The following is a 17692-nucleotide window of genomic DNA, read 5'->3' on the forward strand; positions in this document are numbered from 1 at the left end:
TTGAGCCTCTGCGCGGTCCCCACCAATTGGCCACAAGCTGCTGAATTACTTCTTGTTCCTAAGGCTTTGTACGTTGCCTTTACTAGCTCTTGTAGCTCTTGTGGTCCCAGCCAATTGAGGCTTCCTGCTGGAGTCTCCCAAATTTGCATCCAAAAGTCCCTCTTTTTGTAGTTATCTGCTCCACTCCTGGAATTGGGTCCAGATACCAAATATGAGTAAATATCAGCAATTAACACAATATTTGTCCGGGATAGAAGGGGAAATTAATAATAAAATTACTAACAAATTATACCCTATCAGTACTTCTTGTTTGTAGACATGACTCTAATATGGTAATTTTGAGAGTTTGATGGCGGTTTTTCCATGACTTGCATTTTAAATTTGAATTCATTATATGGTTGGTATTCCTGTTAGAACTTGGTTGTATTTTATATATCTGCAGATGTCATAGCGAGGGGGGTTGTTTTGGCCAATAATGGGCCAAGCATTAGTTCATGGTAAATTGGTGAAGGTATTACTAATGTTGTTGTACTTATCATAAATATTTGTCCGTACACCCTTTGGGAACTTGCTGCATCTAATTATTTGTTTTCGGGAACTTCCTGATTCTAATATTGGAAGACTCTTATGTTGTTTGTCTTATAATCATACCTGCTTCTAATTATTTATCGCAACGTACTATTCTCGCAATGTATTATTATTTGCCTAACCAAAAAACTTTCTTCAATCACAGGCACCAAACACCCGCGTGATGCGCGGGCACTCCTCCCCTAGTACTACATATTTTTCTAAATTTAGCCACAGAAAATGGAAAGAGCAATGCCGTGCATGAGACGCTTAAAACCTCATCAATTGCGGTCTATTTAAGGGCAAATTATCCAAATGGCCCTTTAACTCTTTGTCTAAGTAAAATTAAGCCCCTCATCTATTTTTTGACGACTTTAAACCCTTGAACTTGTAAAAGTGGGAAATCGTGACCCTTTTACCCAGTTTCTCCGGTTTTGCAACCGGAGAACCAATTCACACGAATATAAGTGTGCTTCTTCAAAGGGTATTTTTGTCCGCATGTTCTAAACAAAAAGGCACAACTCCTGTAAATTCCAGCTATCAGACAACAGACTAGTAAACTCTTCACTGTCAAGTTGAAGGAAGTTGAACGGTGATAATGCTCCCCAGCATTTCTGAACTTCTATTGACCACAGTCGACTCTCTGAAATCATCCTCAAATATCCTTTCGTCTTGAGAAACGAAGAAAAGAGAAAACAAAAAGAGAAGCCAAACATGTCTTCCGTCGACTCGTCTTCTCTCCCGCCGGAATTGAAAAATTCATTCACATGTCTTCACATCAGTCACCACCACCACCATCTTTACCTCAGCCGCACCACCTTCAACCCCAATCTCCTCATCATCTCCCCAAAAAACCCATCACTTCACTCCCAGACTTCATCTTCACCGCCTTCTCCCTCTTCCTTCTCGTCTCTTCTCCCAAATCCCCCACCACCGCTTTCATCCCCCTCCCCAAAATCTCTTTCCCGCTCAACCCTCGCAGGTTTCTCAGAATCCCCGACATGTCCCTCCCTTCTTCCAAATCCCCCAGCAACCCCAGCTTCCCTACCCCTCAATCCCTCTCCGATTGGCTCAAGCCCCGCTTGCCTTCCGACTCCTTCGCTTCCTGGGGTGTCAAGCCCGGCACCAAAAACGTCCACAATCTCTGGCTCAAGCTCTCCGAGGGCGAAACCTTGCTCGCCGATTCCTCTCCTCCCATTCGATCCCTCCAAGTCGTCGTTGTCAGGGTTATCGACAAACATAATCGAGTCCTCCTCGAATCCCACCAAGAATTGTCCAACGGCGTCATTCGCCACCGCTGCAGGCCTCTGTCTGAGAAAATGAAGCCCGGGGAATCCGTCGACGCCGCTGTTTCTCGAGCCGTGAAAGAAGAGCTGGGCTCCGCGATTCGTGGAGATTTTGGTGACGAGGGCATTGTTAAGATTGTGCCCGATTCGTATTGCAAGAAGGTGGAGGAGAGGGTTTCTGCGTCTTATCCACTGCCCTTTTTGTTTAGAACATGCGGACAAAAATGCCCTTTGAAGAAGCACACTTGTATTCGTGTGAATTGGTCCTCCGGTTGCAAAACCGGAGAAACTGGGTAAAAGGGCCACGATTTCCCACTTTTACAAGTTCAAGGGTTTAAAGTCGTCAAAAAATAGATGAGGGACTTAATTTTACTTAGACAAAGAGTTAAAGGGTCATTTGGATAATTTGCCCTCTATTTAAAGTGTACCATACCCCTTGCGTCACGGCACAGGAAAAATTGTCTGGTCATTTTTTCGTCTCAGAAAATGCTTCGACAGGAGAAAATTCTACCACAATATCTCTCTCCGCTATCCAGAATGGAAGACAAGAAGGAAAAATAATGGGACACGGTCAAAGTTAGGGCGAAAGTAATTATAATCGTGGGGAGCTCAAATTCTGAGCTTTGACACTAATTCTTGAATGATAAATCATATTAGAGAGAACATTTTTAACTCCAAAGTATATTGAAAGAGGTATAATCTCAGTATAATTAGTAAGAAAAAATTGAAACCTTCTCTGTGTAAACTGCAAAAGAAAGTTCTCGGGAGCCAGAGTAACTACTATAACGGACAACTATGCAGGTAAGCATACTATTACAGTTTAGGAGATGGATAGTTGGGTGAATTGAGGACGAGATTGTAAATGAGAGATTCGGATTTAAATCCTTTCACTTACATTAAAATAAAAAAGACTCTTACACTTTGACTATAATAAGGGAAAAAAATCCAACTAGTGATTGTAAGTTCTAACCTTTTTTTTTCACTAATAATTTCTAAACTTAATTGATTTAGTTTTGTTTGCCAACAAATTGACCCTATTCCTACGGCTACAGGAGATAAATTATCGCCGACCATCAAAGCAAAAATTCATTGTTTATACCAAGTAATACGATTTGAATCAAGAAAAGTAAAACCTGGCGGGGCTTGAATAATGAATTTATTCGGTTGAGGTCCTCATAAACATGGGCAACATCCCATGTCTTCAACATTTCGCCTATAAAAGGCAGAGGCATTGCCCAGTTTTCTCATCAAGCAAGCTCTTGAAGAAAGTTCAAACTCAAAGCGAAACCTTGAAGAGTTTAAATCCTTTAGGAGAGAGCCAAAAAAAAAAAAAAAAGAATGGGAGCCACAATGCGAGTTCTGATGATGATTGCCATGGCGGCAAGCCTTGTTTCTGTTTCCTATGCAGCTACGGGGACTGCAACTTTCTATACACCACCTTATGTTCGTAAGTTTCTCTTCAGTACTATCATGCACTGCACAAGATTTTGCAAATCTGTCATTTAATTCGAGAGATAACTAGTTAAAATATATTTGTATACGTCTTGCATGATTCCTAGTTATTTTATCGTTTTCTTTAATCTCTCTGCATTTTCGTTCTTTAGTACTATCACCAGTATAATTTAAAGTGCAACATGTGATATCAGCCAGACAAAAGTATTACGACCTTCTCTTCTCACAAATGTTGTACTTTTGTTGCCTTGTAAACCAGCCTCTTCTTGTTATGGCTTCCAAAACAATGGGGTGATGATTGCAGCTGCAAGTGATGCAATCTGGGGCAATAGGGCTGCCTGTGGGAGAAACTACAGAGTGACATGCACTGGACGTACAAACCTAGGTGTCCTTCAACCATGCAGGGGCAGTGTTGTGGTTAAAATAGTTGATTACTGTCCACCCGGCTGTAGAGGAACAATTGATCTCTCCCAAGAAGCGTTTGCTATCATTGCTGATCCAAATGCTGGAAAAGTTAACATTGAATATCACCAGTAAGCCTATTATGTCTTGACAAAAATTTTTGCTTCATCTAGCGGAATTGCTTAGACTTGAAGTACTAATTGATTTCCAACTTTCTTCGTATTTTTCAGGGTTTGAAGTTGAATTTTAAAAGCTTTCAGAAGGCCGAAAATGATGTCCAGAAATAAGTAGATTTCCCATGGGAATATGTACGCTACAAAATCTATGTATGAGCTACTACTATGTAGCATGAACTTATGAGTAAATAAGATTACATCTGGTGAAAGCCTCTGAAACTTTAATGGTGCATTAGCTTGTTTCATTTGGATTTTAACTTTTTCTTTTTCTTGAGTTACCATTTTCTGATTCTTCTTCTTCTTCTTCTTTTACTTTGGAGTGAAATTTTATGACTAATTTTAAGCGTCGTCTTCTAGTTACACTTGCTTGTTTCATTCATTTTGTATGATGAAACATTTGCAATTTTCAGGACCATAGACTGAAGCTCAATGAGAGGGAAGAAAAGGAGCTTTTCCCCCCAAGTCCGATAGTTTACTTGGCCCCCATTAGTTTCTTTCATTTTGTGAAATTTACTTTTGAAACTCCTAAAGTATTCCAAAAGATTCAGTAAATGCTAAAGCTTTTGAAAATTTCTATTAAGTCCTCAGTTTATTCCACTAATTAATTTGCTACCACAATACAGTCAAAAATGAAAAACCACTATTGGATTGAACCTTTCACTTTTTTCAAATAATTAATACTCGAGAAATTAAACTTTATGAAAGTGCTCAAAACTAATACATTATAGTGATAAAAATTTGATGACCTATACGTTGCTCATTGCGTTGTTATACATTATTTAGTCGTATAAATTTTTTTTTTTTGAAAAGGAAAATATTCAATAGCAGAACAGAAGTTTGGGTCAAAGTATATTTAGGATCATTTGGGTGTAATAACGAAGTGAACTATTTACAAATAAGGACTCAATTGACTCAAAACATCTATGAAGGGACAATAAACGGTGAAATTAAAGATTAAGGACTAAATAGAATATAACATAACGCATAAGTTTTCCTTTTGTTGAAATCCTTAAATGGGGAGGAAAAAGAGAAGAAAGAAAAATTGGCAGAAAATATTCAGTCATGTTGGTCTCCTTTTTCCTGCAAAAATCGAGTGCAGAATGTTTTGCCGATTAATTTGACCATGTTCTTCTTCAAGTAAAGTTTGGTGCCAAAAGTCAAAATAGACAGCCTGCAGTACTTAATTGATGAGATACCGTCAAAATTTGATAATGCACTTGCTGGCAAATTTCTCCTCCTCGACCATTTCTGTTGCAAGTTCAAGAAAAAGCGTCTTCACTATGGCGTTTGAATCACCACGATCTTAATTCTCATTACTTATCAAAGTAATTGAGCAAGAAAGTTGCAGTTTACGCAATTAAAGGTGCATACCAGCGCCTGGCTTTTGCCACTATATCCCCAGAATTTTCACTATATTGATTGATCCTTGTTTAAACAATATCACTTTCTCCGAGATTTAATCGCCACAAGACCAAGTGTTGGAGTAATTTTGGAGTGTAAATTTAGAATTGCAAGATGTTGCAAGTAATACTATTAACCACTAAAAATTTAATGCTAACTTTTAGAGTTTTTATCTAAATTAATTGATAGGGTGTGGCGTTATCCCCTCCCAAAATCAATATATTCATTTTTCTCAATTTTAAATACTTATTTGCCAAGTAAAAAGTGCCCATTAATTTCTTTGCAATGGTGTGGGTAGTACTAGGGTTAAGCTGTAAGGAGTCATGTGTCACTCTTCAATCAACGGTTTAGAGTTTTCCATGACTCTTAACTTATGTAAACTTTGAACTGGAAATTATTTTTTTTTTAAAAAAAAGAGCATCCTTAATTTCAATCCCAGTAATTTTTTTTTTGTCAAAATTTTTTCGAGGACATTTTTTTTTTTTTGAGTACGTGTTTTTTCAAAACTACTGCAGGTCGAGCAAACGACCCAATTAATTTATTATTCACTTGTGAATGTACCAGGCAACAAGTAGATCTACTAAAGTAGTTCGAATTTATATCTTAAAAATGCCTAGGCTATGACCATTAGATATCTCTATAGATATGCATGTAAATCTCATGTAAATTTAGTGTTTGGTCTTGACAACCAAACTTCATGACTTAGCTTAGGCATGCTAGTGATTGTGCTATCATTAGCCCTTTTGCCAATTCTTAAAATTTCTTGGATCGATTAACTTCACTTCATAGGAGTATGATTAAACAATCCCATCATGAGTTAATACAAAGAATACATTTCCTTTTTTAAAAAAAAAAATCATGTACTGGTGGATAACAAGAACTTTATTGGCTACTTCTTTGATGTACCCAAAAAAGGAACTAAAGCCAAAGTTCATACAGAGAGGAAGTAAATTCGAGAATTCTGAGGTTCAAAACAATCTACTTGATCTCTAACGCATAATCTGTTATTTTGCAATGTACACAGAGAACCGTCACTATATACAGTCTCTCTGTTTTTGTTTTATTGGAACAAGAAGAACAATGTGCAACTTGAAACTTGAAACTAATCAGCTTATTACTCCTCCGTTCGGGCCGGATGCACAATCTTCCTCCAACGAAGCTATTTTTTTAATCACATAATTGATGATACCTTTTATGCTTTTTGTCAGTAATTAATATGGGTGCATACTCTTGTCTTGAACTAATTATCTTGGTTCAGCCTGCTTCGCTTGTATTGATTGATGTTTGCTAGTACAATTTTCGACGATTTCAACCATCACGAAGTTACAAGTGTCTTTTCATTGCAAACTCAGATTGCCTATGTACGGCAGTCATGATTAAGATGATTACAACTTCGTTCAAACAAAGATGATTGCCATGCACCATTTCTTTGTTATACATACATAAGCTGTTTCAAGAACGTTAATTTGGAAGATTTGTGCTTACCACAATAAGTAACTCGAACTCAAGGCGCCATTTAGTTCTCATGATTCACTGTGGTTATATTGTTCAGGAATCTTTCCATTCTTTTAACTAAAAGAAAAGCAGCTCTAATATGTACATTTTGCTGTCCGGCTAGCTTTTTACTACAAATAATCTTTTTATAAGTAGAGAAGGGGTGAGGTGTAAGAAGCTGGAGGGGAAAATGGAGAATTGAACCCAAGATCTTTAAATTCTGAATCATTAACTTTAGCCACTATCTAACTAACATCTAATACATGGAAAAAATAAAAATAAGCTATATGCCATGCAACAATCTCAATGTTGATTGGGAAAAATTGAAAAAGAAAAAAAAAGAACTGAGGACACTTAATTAAGAACTATTATCAATATTTTGTTATTATTAATCTGCAAAATTCTTCTGTGTTACATATATAGATGAAAAACAAAATTTGGAAGTCCGGATTTCTATGAGATTTGCTTCTTAACAACGAGTGTCTTTGGAAACAAAGAATACATATTTATGTTATATTTAGTTTTCATAATTAAGTAACTAAATCAAATATTAAACACAAAATAGAATCAGTCGGGGACTGAGCATTGTTTACTAGTAGTTGAGGCTACATTATTTATTTATTTATTATACGGGATCTTGCATTAATAAATATAATTATACCCTCTTCATAAGAACATAATTTTGGAATATATCTTCCACTAGTTTTCAGCTTCATTAATTGCACACACTGTTTTGGTCGGCCGGGGCTGGAAGTATACACGAGACTGCTCCCTATAAATGTGTGGAAAACCAATTGAGTTTCATCACCAAATTACCAATTCAAGCAACAGAATTACGTGCTTGAAAGAGGAGACAAATGGCAGCATTGCCCAATAATATGGTGCTTGTAGGCATTTTGGTGACCCTCGTTTTGACTGCACATGCGGATGATGGCACCGCTACTTTCTACGCACAATATGACCGTAAGTTCCGTCTTTCGCACAATAATAGTTAGATCAAATTCCCTTTATTTCACAAGCAGAAGCGTAGCTAGGAATATTAGATCAACATTAGACACATCTTCCACTAATATTTTTCCAATTTCAGAGTTCCACTTGTGTGATGTATTTTGTGCTACAACACTGAGTTCTTGATAGGATTTTGTTTAATTTGCAGCCTCAGCATGTTTTGGAACCAATACCCCTACAGGGCTGATTGCCGCAGCCAGCGCCGATATATGGCAGGATGGTGCTGCCTGTAGGACAAGATACAGAATAACTTGCACTGATGGGACGAACCTCGGCACCCCACGCCCTTGCACTGGCCAGAGTGTTGAAGTTGAGATAGTTGATTTCTGTCGCAACTGTCGAGGCACCTTTGATCTCAGCCAGGATGCCTTTGCCATAATCGCGGACACTAATGCTGGCAAAATCTTGATTGAATACGACCAGTATGTGCATTACTATTTTCTCACGAAATTCCTAACACTGCGTTATTATTGGTACGGGTTTCAATCTTTCGTCTTGCTAATCTCAGGGTCTGAAGTCCACTGGAACTTCTTTAAAGGATACAAAGGCGCAAGGGATGATCATGTTCCAAGTAGCTGCAGTTCCTCATCTTGGGGGAATGGATGATTAATTCTTCTGTCCTTTTTTTTTTTTTTCTTCTTCTTTAAAGTCTGGAGATGATATGTGGCTCCTAGTATTAGCAATTTAGCATTCAATTAATCACCACTTGTATGTTCCAAGCAAATTTCCACGTTCCCAAATAAGCAAGTCAGTACTCATACCTGCCCATAGCTCATGTTATGGGAAAATATGATCAGATTTATTCAGTGAACTCATCATTCATGGTTGTTGTGCCAATGATATAGGAATATATAATCGGGTTTTGTGCTTCGTACGGTGTTCGCTGCCGCTCTGTTGCCTGTACTATTCTCACTACAGCGGGGAGAAAATGTAGTTACAAATAATATTTTTTTCTTAAGTGATAGATTTAAAATAAAATATACAAATAATATTCAACTCGTAAATATAAAACAGGTTACATCAAAATATTACAACGATGGAACACACGAGTGAAGACATCCAATTATTTGCATCCGACAAGCTCGGTAACTTCCTCTGAGTGTTGTGTTGATAATGGAAAATGACACTTTTAAATTTCGGTGTTTTTAGTTTCAAGCGAGGCTGCATTCAAAACCAGATGCTCAGAATAATGGAGTCCTTAATTTGTTCGTGCAGGCTATCTTAGTTTAAGTATTTGAGGTACATCCAAGCTCTTTTCTACCAACGAATTCCAAAAACTTTTGTCAGAAAATTTCTCTGACAGTCACTAAGATTTATTATTGTTTCAATGTTTCCGCAGGCTACATGACATTATTGTTTTCTTGTCGACATTTATTTATAAGCATTATCGTACTAGCTTACAATTTTTAATCGAATTAAAACATTAGAGTACTGCAGATCCAGGTACATGGGCGAAGGGGGAGGAATGGATCGAAAAGTGCGAAAGGAGTGAACATAAATAAATGAGAGGCTGTGAGAGTGTATACGTGTGTGTGTGTGTTGCTCTGAAATTATTCAACTCTCTGTAAGTAGTTGAATCGACATTTATTCTTTGCTGTTAATTTATTGCCATCATGAATCCTTTTTCTCAAAATTTCTTTTTCTGTTTTGCTTTGATAAATGATGAGATCAAGGCATGGCAATTGAAGTTTTTCTTCAGGTCAGATCGTTACTTATTAATATGCATGTAACTATCATCATTACTAGGCTCATTTACACATATATTCATGGCACAATTTTTTTAAACATGTCCTAAATGTAGATTTTAGGCGTTTGAACTCCAAACATAAAAGGGTTACCATGAGCATAAATATTAAAATAAAGAACAAATTATCAGGATAGCCACTAAACTTTTGGAATCGTTGAATTTTGACCACTAAATTATTAAAACTCTGATCTAAAATTTATATTTCAAATCATTCCGTCAGATAACTATGCCTTCTTTCTTTGTCTCGTGAATCGTGTGAGCACTCAGATCTGTCATATTTAATGATTAAATCTAATGGAATGACTTGAAATCTAAATTTTAAATAGTTGAGTGGGCAGAATCAGGCTTTTGATGTGAATTCAATGATCAAAACTGGATGATTGTAAAAGTTTGATGGCCATGCAACTAATTTGCTCTAAAATAAATTGGTGACAGCGTGATAAGCCCAAAACAAACATTCCGTGCTAAACCTGCTTTGATGTGATTGTTCAACGAAACGATTGCAAAAAGCCACGTGTCTTAAGTACAAACCAGCAATGGGGAAACAAAAGCCACGTCTGTCTAACGTAAAAGCGACGGTGAAGTCATATCCATATGGGCAGCAAAATCATCTACAAGGCCTCACAACACTTGTTAAATAAATGCCAAAATCAACTCCTAAGTCCGGATCGTAGCCAAGGGCAACAAGGAATCCAGTCTATAACTAAATACTCTAGTTCTATTCATCACATTTACATCTTCTGATTCTATTTCTGGCTTGGATATCAACTTTGGTGAAGCCACGTCACATAAACGGAGTCGTCATACAGGTAAGACCAAAGTGACGATAACTAATCACTAGGGATAGCAATGGGGGCACCCACCCCGCGGGGAGCTAATGGGGAGGGGGTTGGGGCGGGGACGAGGGGAATTTTTTCGCCCCCGCTTAGAAATGGGACGGGGGGACGGGGGAGTGTACCCCTACCCATCCCCCATCCCGCCACCCGCTTTAAAAAATAAATATGTAAAATATATATGTAAATAACTATATATATAATATATAATTTAATTAATTACAAATTTATAATAATGATATTATTAGTTATATGTATTATATAATGTCTATTAGTATATATAATATAATTGATATTATTAATTATACTAATAATTATATATGTGTACTAATACAAATTATTAATTGGTTATACTAAATTTACTAATATATTTATACTAAATCTCTAATTACACTTAATACAATAACATTTTTTTCTTAAAAAAAGCACAAGCACAATAATGAATTAGTGATTGTATTTGTGCCAAACGTGAAAACTTGACTACTTTAGTTATATTTATTTCGTCATGTTGGATTGTATTCAAATAATTTTTATTTTATTGTTTTTAAAAGTTTCAATTGTAAAATTACAATGAATAATAATTTGATGATGTGTTGATATTTTAGTACTTAATTATTTGCTAAAATTTAATCATAATAAAATTATATAACAAATTTTTATTAGCTCCGCGAGGGCACCCGCGAAAGAAGCGGGGCGGGATGGAGACGGGGCCGGGGGAGCCGGGGGCGGGGGGAGGGTTTGTAGGCAGCGCCCCAACCCCGCCCCGTTGCCATCCCTACTAATCACATATAAATCACAACCGAAACAAGTCGCAACCAAATTCAACGTACTCTCAATTCTGAATAGCGGATTTATACATATCTTCATGTATATTAATGAATTATTGATTTCTAGTAAATTTATCTCAAACTCCATAGACTATGACATAATTGCTTTACATAATTGTTTTACAAATTATAAACTTTAATGTATGTTCTGATACCACATGTTTTCTACCTACATTTTGATACCACATGTCTACCACATGTTACACAAAAGCAGGATCGTCATTATGCACAATCTTGAATTATGCAGGCTACCATTCCCTCGCCTAACTCTTTTTATATTACATAAAACCTTCCTTCACCTAACTCTCTCTGTGTTACATAAAAGCAAGATCTTCACTATCCACAATCAATCTTAAATATGCAGTCTAGCCTTCCTTCCCTCACCTCACTCTCGTTAAAGATAGACCCTCGTCGCGTAAATCATACTTAATCTATTACATTAAATGATAAGATATAACTCAATAATCATTATAATCATCAGATGAAACACAATGAATATATTTAATTAACAAAATATTATTTTGATAATATTATATGTGATCATATAAGTCATATAAATATTATATGCGATAATATTATAAGTCATATAAATATTTTGATAATATTATATGTGATCATATAAGTCATATAAATATTCTAACAGACAGCCTTCTAGGAAAAAAAAAATGCATGTATACATAGTCCTCCTTTTTTTTATATATAAGAACTTAAATATTTGCCTTCATTTTATTAGAAAGCTAAAAACAAGTCAAGTTACTTCATTCGTATAAAGTATATATGATCTCAAAAAAAAGTAAGTAGTTTTTATTTAATATGTTCTTCAAAAATTAATCATAAATTATGCTACTTGAAATTGCATTTTACCTATGGTGAATTTTAAATTTTTGATAATTCAACTCTTGCAAATAGACAAAACAAGACATAGACTATTGCCAGATCTTATAACAAGACAAAACTCTTATAATGTATATCTCGTGGTCAAAGAAAATCCTTATTAATATTTACATTGTAATTTGATCAAAATATGTATTAATGACAAAAGTTATATAATCAAACATATACACAGATACCAAAGAACACATCTAAAAAAAGGATAGTAGGATAGTATAGATCTAAAGAATAGATATAGGTTACACTGTAAAGCTCCAAAAAAAATATTTTAACAAAAAAATTTTTTTTAAATGAGATAAAATAACTGCAACCTCAGAACATCTGTACATGTTTTTAATTGCCAAATCTCTATCCAAATATTATATTAAGATCCATAGAATAGTCCAAATATTATAGTGAGATCTATAGAATAAACCCAAGAAATTTCAGATCTGATAATCAAAATAAAAATTTTGAAAAAAGAAATTCAAATCTTATAAAAGAAAATAAAAAAAAAACTACCTAAAACTCTCATTAGGAATCCTTACTCTCACTAGAAAGTTTAGTAAAGAAGAAAACTCTTGCTAGGTAATCCTGAAAGAGAAAAATCTCTCACTAGAAATTCCTAAATAAGAGAAAGCTACTCCCATGGGGAAAGATCAAAGAAATCTAACCTCTCTTCCACGAGAGAGTTGGAGAAAATTTTAACTAGAGAGTTTTTTTGGAGTGAGAGGGAAGAGAGAATTAATTTTTATTAGTAAATCAATTTACAAAGAATCTTCTAATATAATCACCATGAATTCGAGCAAAATATTTCCCTTAATAATGTAAGCTTTTTAATAATGACGCGGAAAACTTCCCTCGATATGTATAACATTTTTGAAGTATGACGTACGTGGAAGGAAGTCTATCCATTCAAGCCCATTTTCAGTTTATAGTATCAGGAAATCAACAATTTGCTCTCCTCATCCAAAAGTTTGGAGCCATCCGCATTATTATTTTTGACATTTTGTATGATTGTAGCACATCTCCCCATCTCCACCCGTCGGCCAACTTAACTTTGGGCATAACTGGGGAAAGTGAGTATTGGCTAGCTAGAGCTATATAGCATGTTACTTGTCCATTGTACCAACCGGGGAAGCACCATCTGAAAAACGGTAACCTTAGCTGCCTAGGACTAAAGTGTCTTTGGCACGGACACGAATTATTAATAAGACTATCCTCGACTCATAAACCTGTGCATCGATAGTTATATAGTGATTCTTTAAGTCCTTCTTTATTCCTCAAGAAATCCCTTATGATATTAATTTTTCAATCTTTCCGCTATGCGAGGAAGTTGTTAAGATGCTTGATTCTTTCAACACCAAACTTAATTAATTTTCTCCCCCACCGAGAACTCTCTATTTCTTTCTAGTTTCTCTCTCCCTATGGTTGCTAAACTATGGGATTATTCCTCTTCATGCACAAAGCCAAGTGTCTCATTGTTTTTCTCAACATAAGCTTCCTTGTTCTTATTTTATGCATTAGTATCAATCTCAAATCTTCGAACTCAAATTTCCTAAACAACTTCGTCAGGGCAAAAAGCCCTTTATTCAAGAACTACCACATCTTGTTGAATGAAGACAGTGGTTGTAAAGGTCTTCATAAGTACAATAGCAGGTCCGAGCGGTGCTTATATGTAAAATCCCACCAGGGATGCCAACCACTAGGCTACATTTCCTATCTGGAACTGTTCCATTGCACGTTTAGCCCCCGTCTTGGCTATACTTTGCTTGCTATTTGGCTGGTATTGCTTTTCTACCTTCTTGGTGATACTGCTAGCAGTTACTTTTGTACCTCACTGGAGGGCTTATCAAGATGTTTGAGGCTTTCCCCGACAATTGCTGGTGTAACTCTTCTCTCTCTTGGAAATGGCGCACCAGACGTTTTTTCTAGCATAATTTCTTTCATGGGAGATGGAAATACTGAGGATATTGGCCTGAATAGCATATTGGGCGGTGCATTTTTTGTAACCAGTGTGGTGGTTGGAATCATAAGCATTTCAATCAGCCATCAAGGCAGAAAAATTAGTTCTTCAAGCTTTACAAGGAATGTTTCTTTCTTGCTTTTCTGCCTCTGTTGCCTTCTGCTGATTATAATCATGGGCAAGATCAACTTGTGGGGTGCTCTTTCTTTCCTTGCTCTGTATTTTATATATGTTGGTTCCATTTTTGCATCAGAAATTCTTGCAAAGGGGGAAAAAGAAGCAGAATCTGCCGCGAAAACTGAAAGTTGGCGGTTGCCATTGACCAGGAGCTTTGTGGAAAACGGCCAAGAAGTATCAACAGAACTTCAGACGCCTTTGCTGGGATTTGCAGATGATGATTCTCCAATCTTGAATAACTATGACGAGGATAATTTGCAAATTCTTAAACACAAAGATACAGTAAGGTGCTGCTTCTGGAAAACTTTGTTCATACTAGAATTGCCTCTTGACTTGCCTAGGAAATTAACAATTCCAATAATTTCTGAGGAGAGATGGTCCAAGCCAATTGCACTTATGTCAACTGCATTAGCCCCTGTCCTATTGGCAGTAATATGGAACTTCCATTGTCAAAAATCATGGCTTCCGGTTTGTATAATTTCTGCATCACTAGGAATTGCCTCTGCCCTGCTGCTATTTTGTACCAGCGATGAGTCTAATCCACCAAGAAAGTATCAATTCCTCTGGCTAGCAGAAGCATTTTTATTGAGCATCATTTGGACTTATATTTTGGCACAAGAATTGATTTCCCTACTAGTTTCACTGGGAATTATACTAGGAATAAGCCATTCTATCATGGGATTGACTGTTCTGGCATGGGGCAATTCCCTAGGGGACTTGGTGTCAAATGTAACAATGGCCAAAAGAGGCGGTCCAGCTGGAGCTCAGACGGCAATTTCAGGCTGCTATGCAGGGCCAATTTTTAACATTATCGTGGGATTGGGTCTGTCGCTTACGCTCTCATCCTGGAACGTGTTTCCATCTTCACTTGTACTGACCAAGGATCCTTCAGTGTATGTGACATTTGGGTTCTTGATGGTGGGCTTAATATGGGTCCTGGTGGTCTTAACAAACAGGAATATGAGGCTTGACCGATTTTTGGGCATTGGACTCTTGGCAATATATTTGTGTTTTCTTTTCTTGAAAATGGCCAACGGCGTTGGCTTTGTAGAATTTCGAGTTACATCAGGATCTGTCGAACAACGAGGAGACTGATTTGTAAGAAATTGTCCACAAAGCTGTAAGGGGGCCCGCCCAATTACGTAAATAGAAGCAAAGACTTAAAGCTGTGGGAAACAATTGATGTTTTATACACTGTATGGATTGAATGCATAATAATTAATTTGAATTTAAATTGTATATATGTGTCGTGCATCCAATAGTGATAGTGTATATATTGTTAGTGTATATAAAATTTACTTTTTAAAAAATACTAATATTTATTTGGAGTATTGGAGAAAGACGTCAAAATTAGGGGTGCAATCGAGTTGAATCAAATTCAAATAATACACTACTCGAACTCAATTTGAATTAAAAAACTTGGACTCAAAGCTCGAGCTCATCAAGCTCTTGAAAGTCAAGCTCGAATTCGAGCTTGAGTTTAAGCCAATGGAGCTTAATTCGATCCCAATCGAACCTAATTAAGTTTAAGAAATATAAATTTATATTTTATATAATTTTTAATAAGGGACAAAATAGATAATTTATATTAATAGATAAAAAATTAAAAAACCATATATGTGTATATGAAATTCAATTAAGTTTGACGAGCTTTTGAACTTTATATGTTAAATTCGAAATCGATTCGTCAAGTAATTTGAACTGTTCGAACTCGAACTCAAATTTAATTAATATGAATTTAAACTCGAGTTTTGATCGAACAATCTCGGGAGTTACTTGATCAACCTTGACTCGAGCGCACCCACGAAGACCACCTCTTAGACCCATCACTCTTCGAGTTTCTTTCAATCCCTAGTTACTCCTATAACTCCACACCCAATCCCAGTCTAGTCATGTGTCATTAAATGGCACAAATTAAATGCCTCACAATTTGACACTGTACCAGTAATGATAACATTATTTATGTGGAAGAAAACAAAATACAACTGACCAGGAATGCTCTCGCGTTATTTAGTGTATTGTTTGTCATCATAACAGTGCGCGCATGGGAGGACCGTGGATTAACTCGTTTGCACATCCTGTGTGTGGCAACATTTTAGTACGAGGCAGCGAAGCATATTTTAACCATCCCAATGAAGCGTAAAACTATTTTCAACGTCTTTTTGTATTATATTTGTTTTTGGGTGCGTTCAAGGCAGACTTTACACTTTGCAAGAAAGGAGGGGAAAAGGGAAATGCTTTAGAGTTGAATCAAGAATTTCAAGATTTTCACATTAATGACTGATATGTTTGAAGGTTAATGGGATTGCTCTTTTTTTTATCCCAAAAAATAAAGAAGCTAAATTGTCATAATTTGATAATTGCAAAGCTAAACCAAAAGGTACAAAATGATTTCATAGTGACCTGTACTGCCTAATTGAACTTACAAGAGTGTGGAACATGATATATAGCCTACAATTAATTGAATTTAAATTTAGACATCTGTTATATGCACGCCTAGTTATGCCCATCACTTGTATCCCTATTCCCGTTACAATATATTTTATATTTTTTTTCTTTTCTGAAAATTTTGGCTCCGTTTGGATTAATTGTTTTTGGCGATATTTTTGAAAAATTTTACTGTAACAGAGTTTTTATAGCATATTTTAGAAAATATTTTAAAATATTTAAAAGTAGAAGAATTTTTAGAATACGGACTTTTTCATATGTCAATACTACCCCAAGTTGTTTTTCTCCAAAAATACCATGATTTGTTATTTCACATAAGAAAATTTAAACTTAATTCTTTAAGAAAATATATACAGTAAAAGTATATAAACCATATCGATCCATTTCCAGAAATCTCAATGCCCATGAATCCATCTATAATCATAGGACACTATCATGAGGTGGCGTTAGGTTACACATAAAAACAGACAACGGCCCGCAACCGTTCCCGTGACAGTAATAACATCAGCCATTAATATGTTCCAAGTCCATTTGATCTTTTATTGTCCAAACTCTATAGCCCCATCTGCACATCAAAATGCCACTCAATCAATGCAAACAATTTCTTGACATATGTATTTGACCAGTTGCTACATCATGCCTCTAGTGTAATGACGAAGATGAGACAAGTTTCTTTCATAATAAAGAAAAAAAAGAGAGAGAAAAACATGGGAGAATTTACTAGGTGAATTTGAATTTGAATTCTCTTTGGTTCATTGATTGCATCATCCAACTACTCATTAAGACTTTGAAGTTTATCTAGTGCCTTTGCTCTTTGGCGAGGTATATGAGAAGATAATTCAACATTTTTTTGGGGATAAATTGGTAGAAAATGAAACTTTCTATCCTACATCAACGATATGTTTTGTACTTTTCAGTACATCTATATCAAAATAGTGATTGGATTGATTTAGTCTCGTGAATAAATGGTGGTTTCAAAAAATGTATCCGGATGGACCATATTCGGTTAGAAACGGAATTTGTGATTAGGAGATATTA

General features: G+C 35.9%; 4 protein-coding genes across 4 annotated transcripts; all 4 read left to right on the forward strand.

The window, feature by feature from the left end:
* The first annotated feature begins 1321 nt into the window (after positions 1–1321).
* Positions 1322–2150, forward strand: LOC113692950 (uncharacterized). The gene has a single exon (XM_027211549.1). It carries the CDS (start codon positions 1335–1337, stop codon positions 2148–2150), a length of 816 nt encoding a protein of 271 aa, XP_027067350.1. The 5' UTR covers positions 1322–1334.
* Positions 2151–3111: 961 nt separating this feature from the next.
* LOC113694317 (EG45-like domain containing protein) lies at positions 3112–4108 on the forward strand. Its single transcript, XM_027213232.2, has 3 exons — positions 3112–3300; positions 3565–3838; positions 3938–4108. The coding sequence occupies exons 1-3, from the start codon at positions 3192–3194 to the stop codon at positions 3942–3944; spliced, it is 390 nt and encodes a 129-aa protein (XP_027069033.1). The 5' UTR covers positions 3112–3191; the 3' UTR covers positions 3945–4108.
* A 3493-nt stretch (positions 4109–7601) lies between these two features.
* On the forward strand, positions 7602–8656 carry LOC140007982 (EG45-like domain containing protein). The gene is made up of 3 exons (XM_072051628.1): positions 7602–7741; positions 7935–8208; positions 8295–8656. Exons 1-3 carry the CDS (start codon positions 7636–7638, stop codon positions 8299–8301), a joined length of 387 nt encoding a protein of 128 aa, XP_071907729.1. The 5' UTR covers positions 7602–7635; the 3' UTR covers positions 8302–8656.
* Positions 8657–13300: 4644 nt separating this feature from the next.
* LOC113691992 (cation/calcium exchanger 1-like) lies at positions 13301–15447 on the forward strand. The gene has a single exon (XM_027210325.2). It carries the CDS (start codon positions 13505–13507, stop codon positions 15299–15301), a length of 1797 nt encoding a protein of 598 aa, XP_027066126.1. The 5' UTR covers positions 13301–13504; the 3' UTR covers positions 15302–15447.
* The last annotated feature ends 2245 nt before the right edge of the window (positions 15448–17692 follow it).

The sequence above is a fragment of the Coffea arabica genome, chromosome 6c (genome assembly GCF_036785885.1).
Source record: "Coffea arabica cultivar ET-39 chromosome 6c, Coffea Arabica ET-39 HiFi, whole genome shotgun sequence".
In the NCBI taxonomy this organism is placed as follows: domain Eukaryota; kingdom Viridiplantae; phylum Streptophyta; class Magnoliopsida; order Gentianales; family Rubiaceae; genus Coffea; species Coffea arabica.

Coding starts and splice junctions, on each gene's coding strand:
- LOC113692950 (XM_027211549.1), top strand. CDS start 1,335: ATGTCTTCACATCAGTCACCACCACCACCATCTTTACCTCAGCCGCAC.
- LOC113694317 (XM_027213232.2), top strand. CDS start 3,192: ATGGGAGCCACAATGCGAGTTCTGATGATGATTGCCATGGCGGCAAGC. Junction 3,301..3,564: donor CTATACACCACCTTATGTTC/GTAAGTTTCTCT, acceptor CTTGTAAACCAG/CCTCTTCTTGTTATGGCTTC.
- LOC140007982 (XM_072051628.1), top strand. CDS start 7,636: ATGGCAGCATTGCCCAATAATATGGTGCTTGTAGGCATTTTGGTGACC. Junction 7,742..7,934: donor TTTCTACGCACAATATGACC/GTAAGTTCCGTC, acceptor TTTAATTTGCAG/CCTCAGCATGTTTTGGAACC.
- LOC113691992 (XM_027210325.2), top strand. CDS start 13,505: ATGGGATTATTCCTCTTCATGCACAAAGCCAAGTGTCTCATTGTTTTT.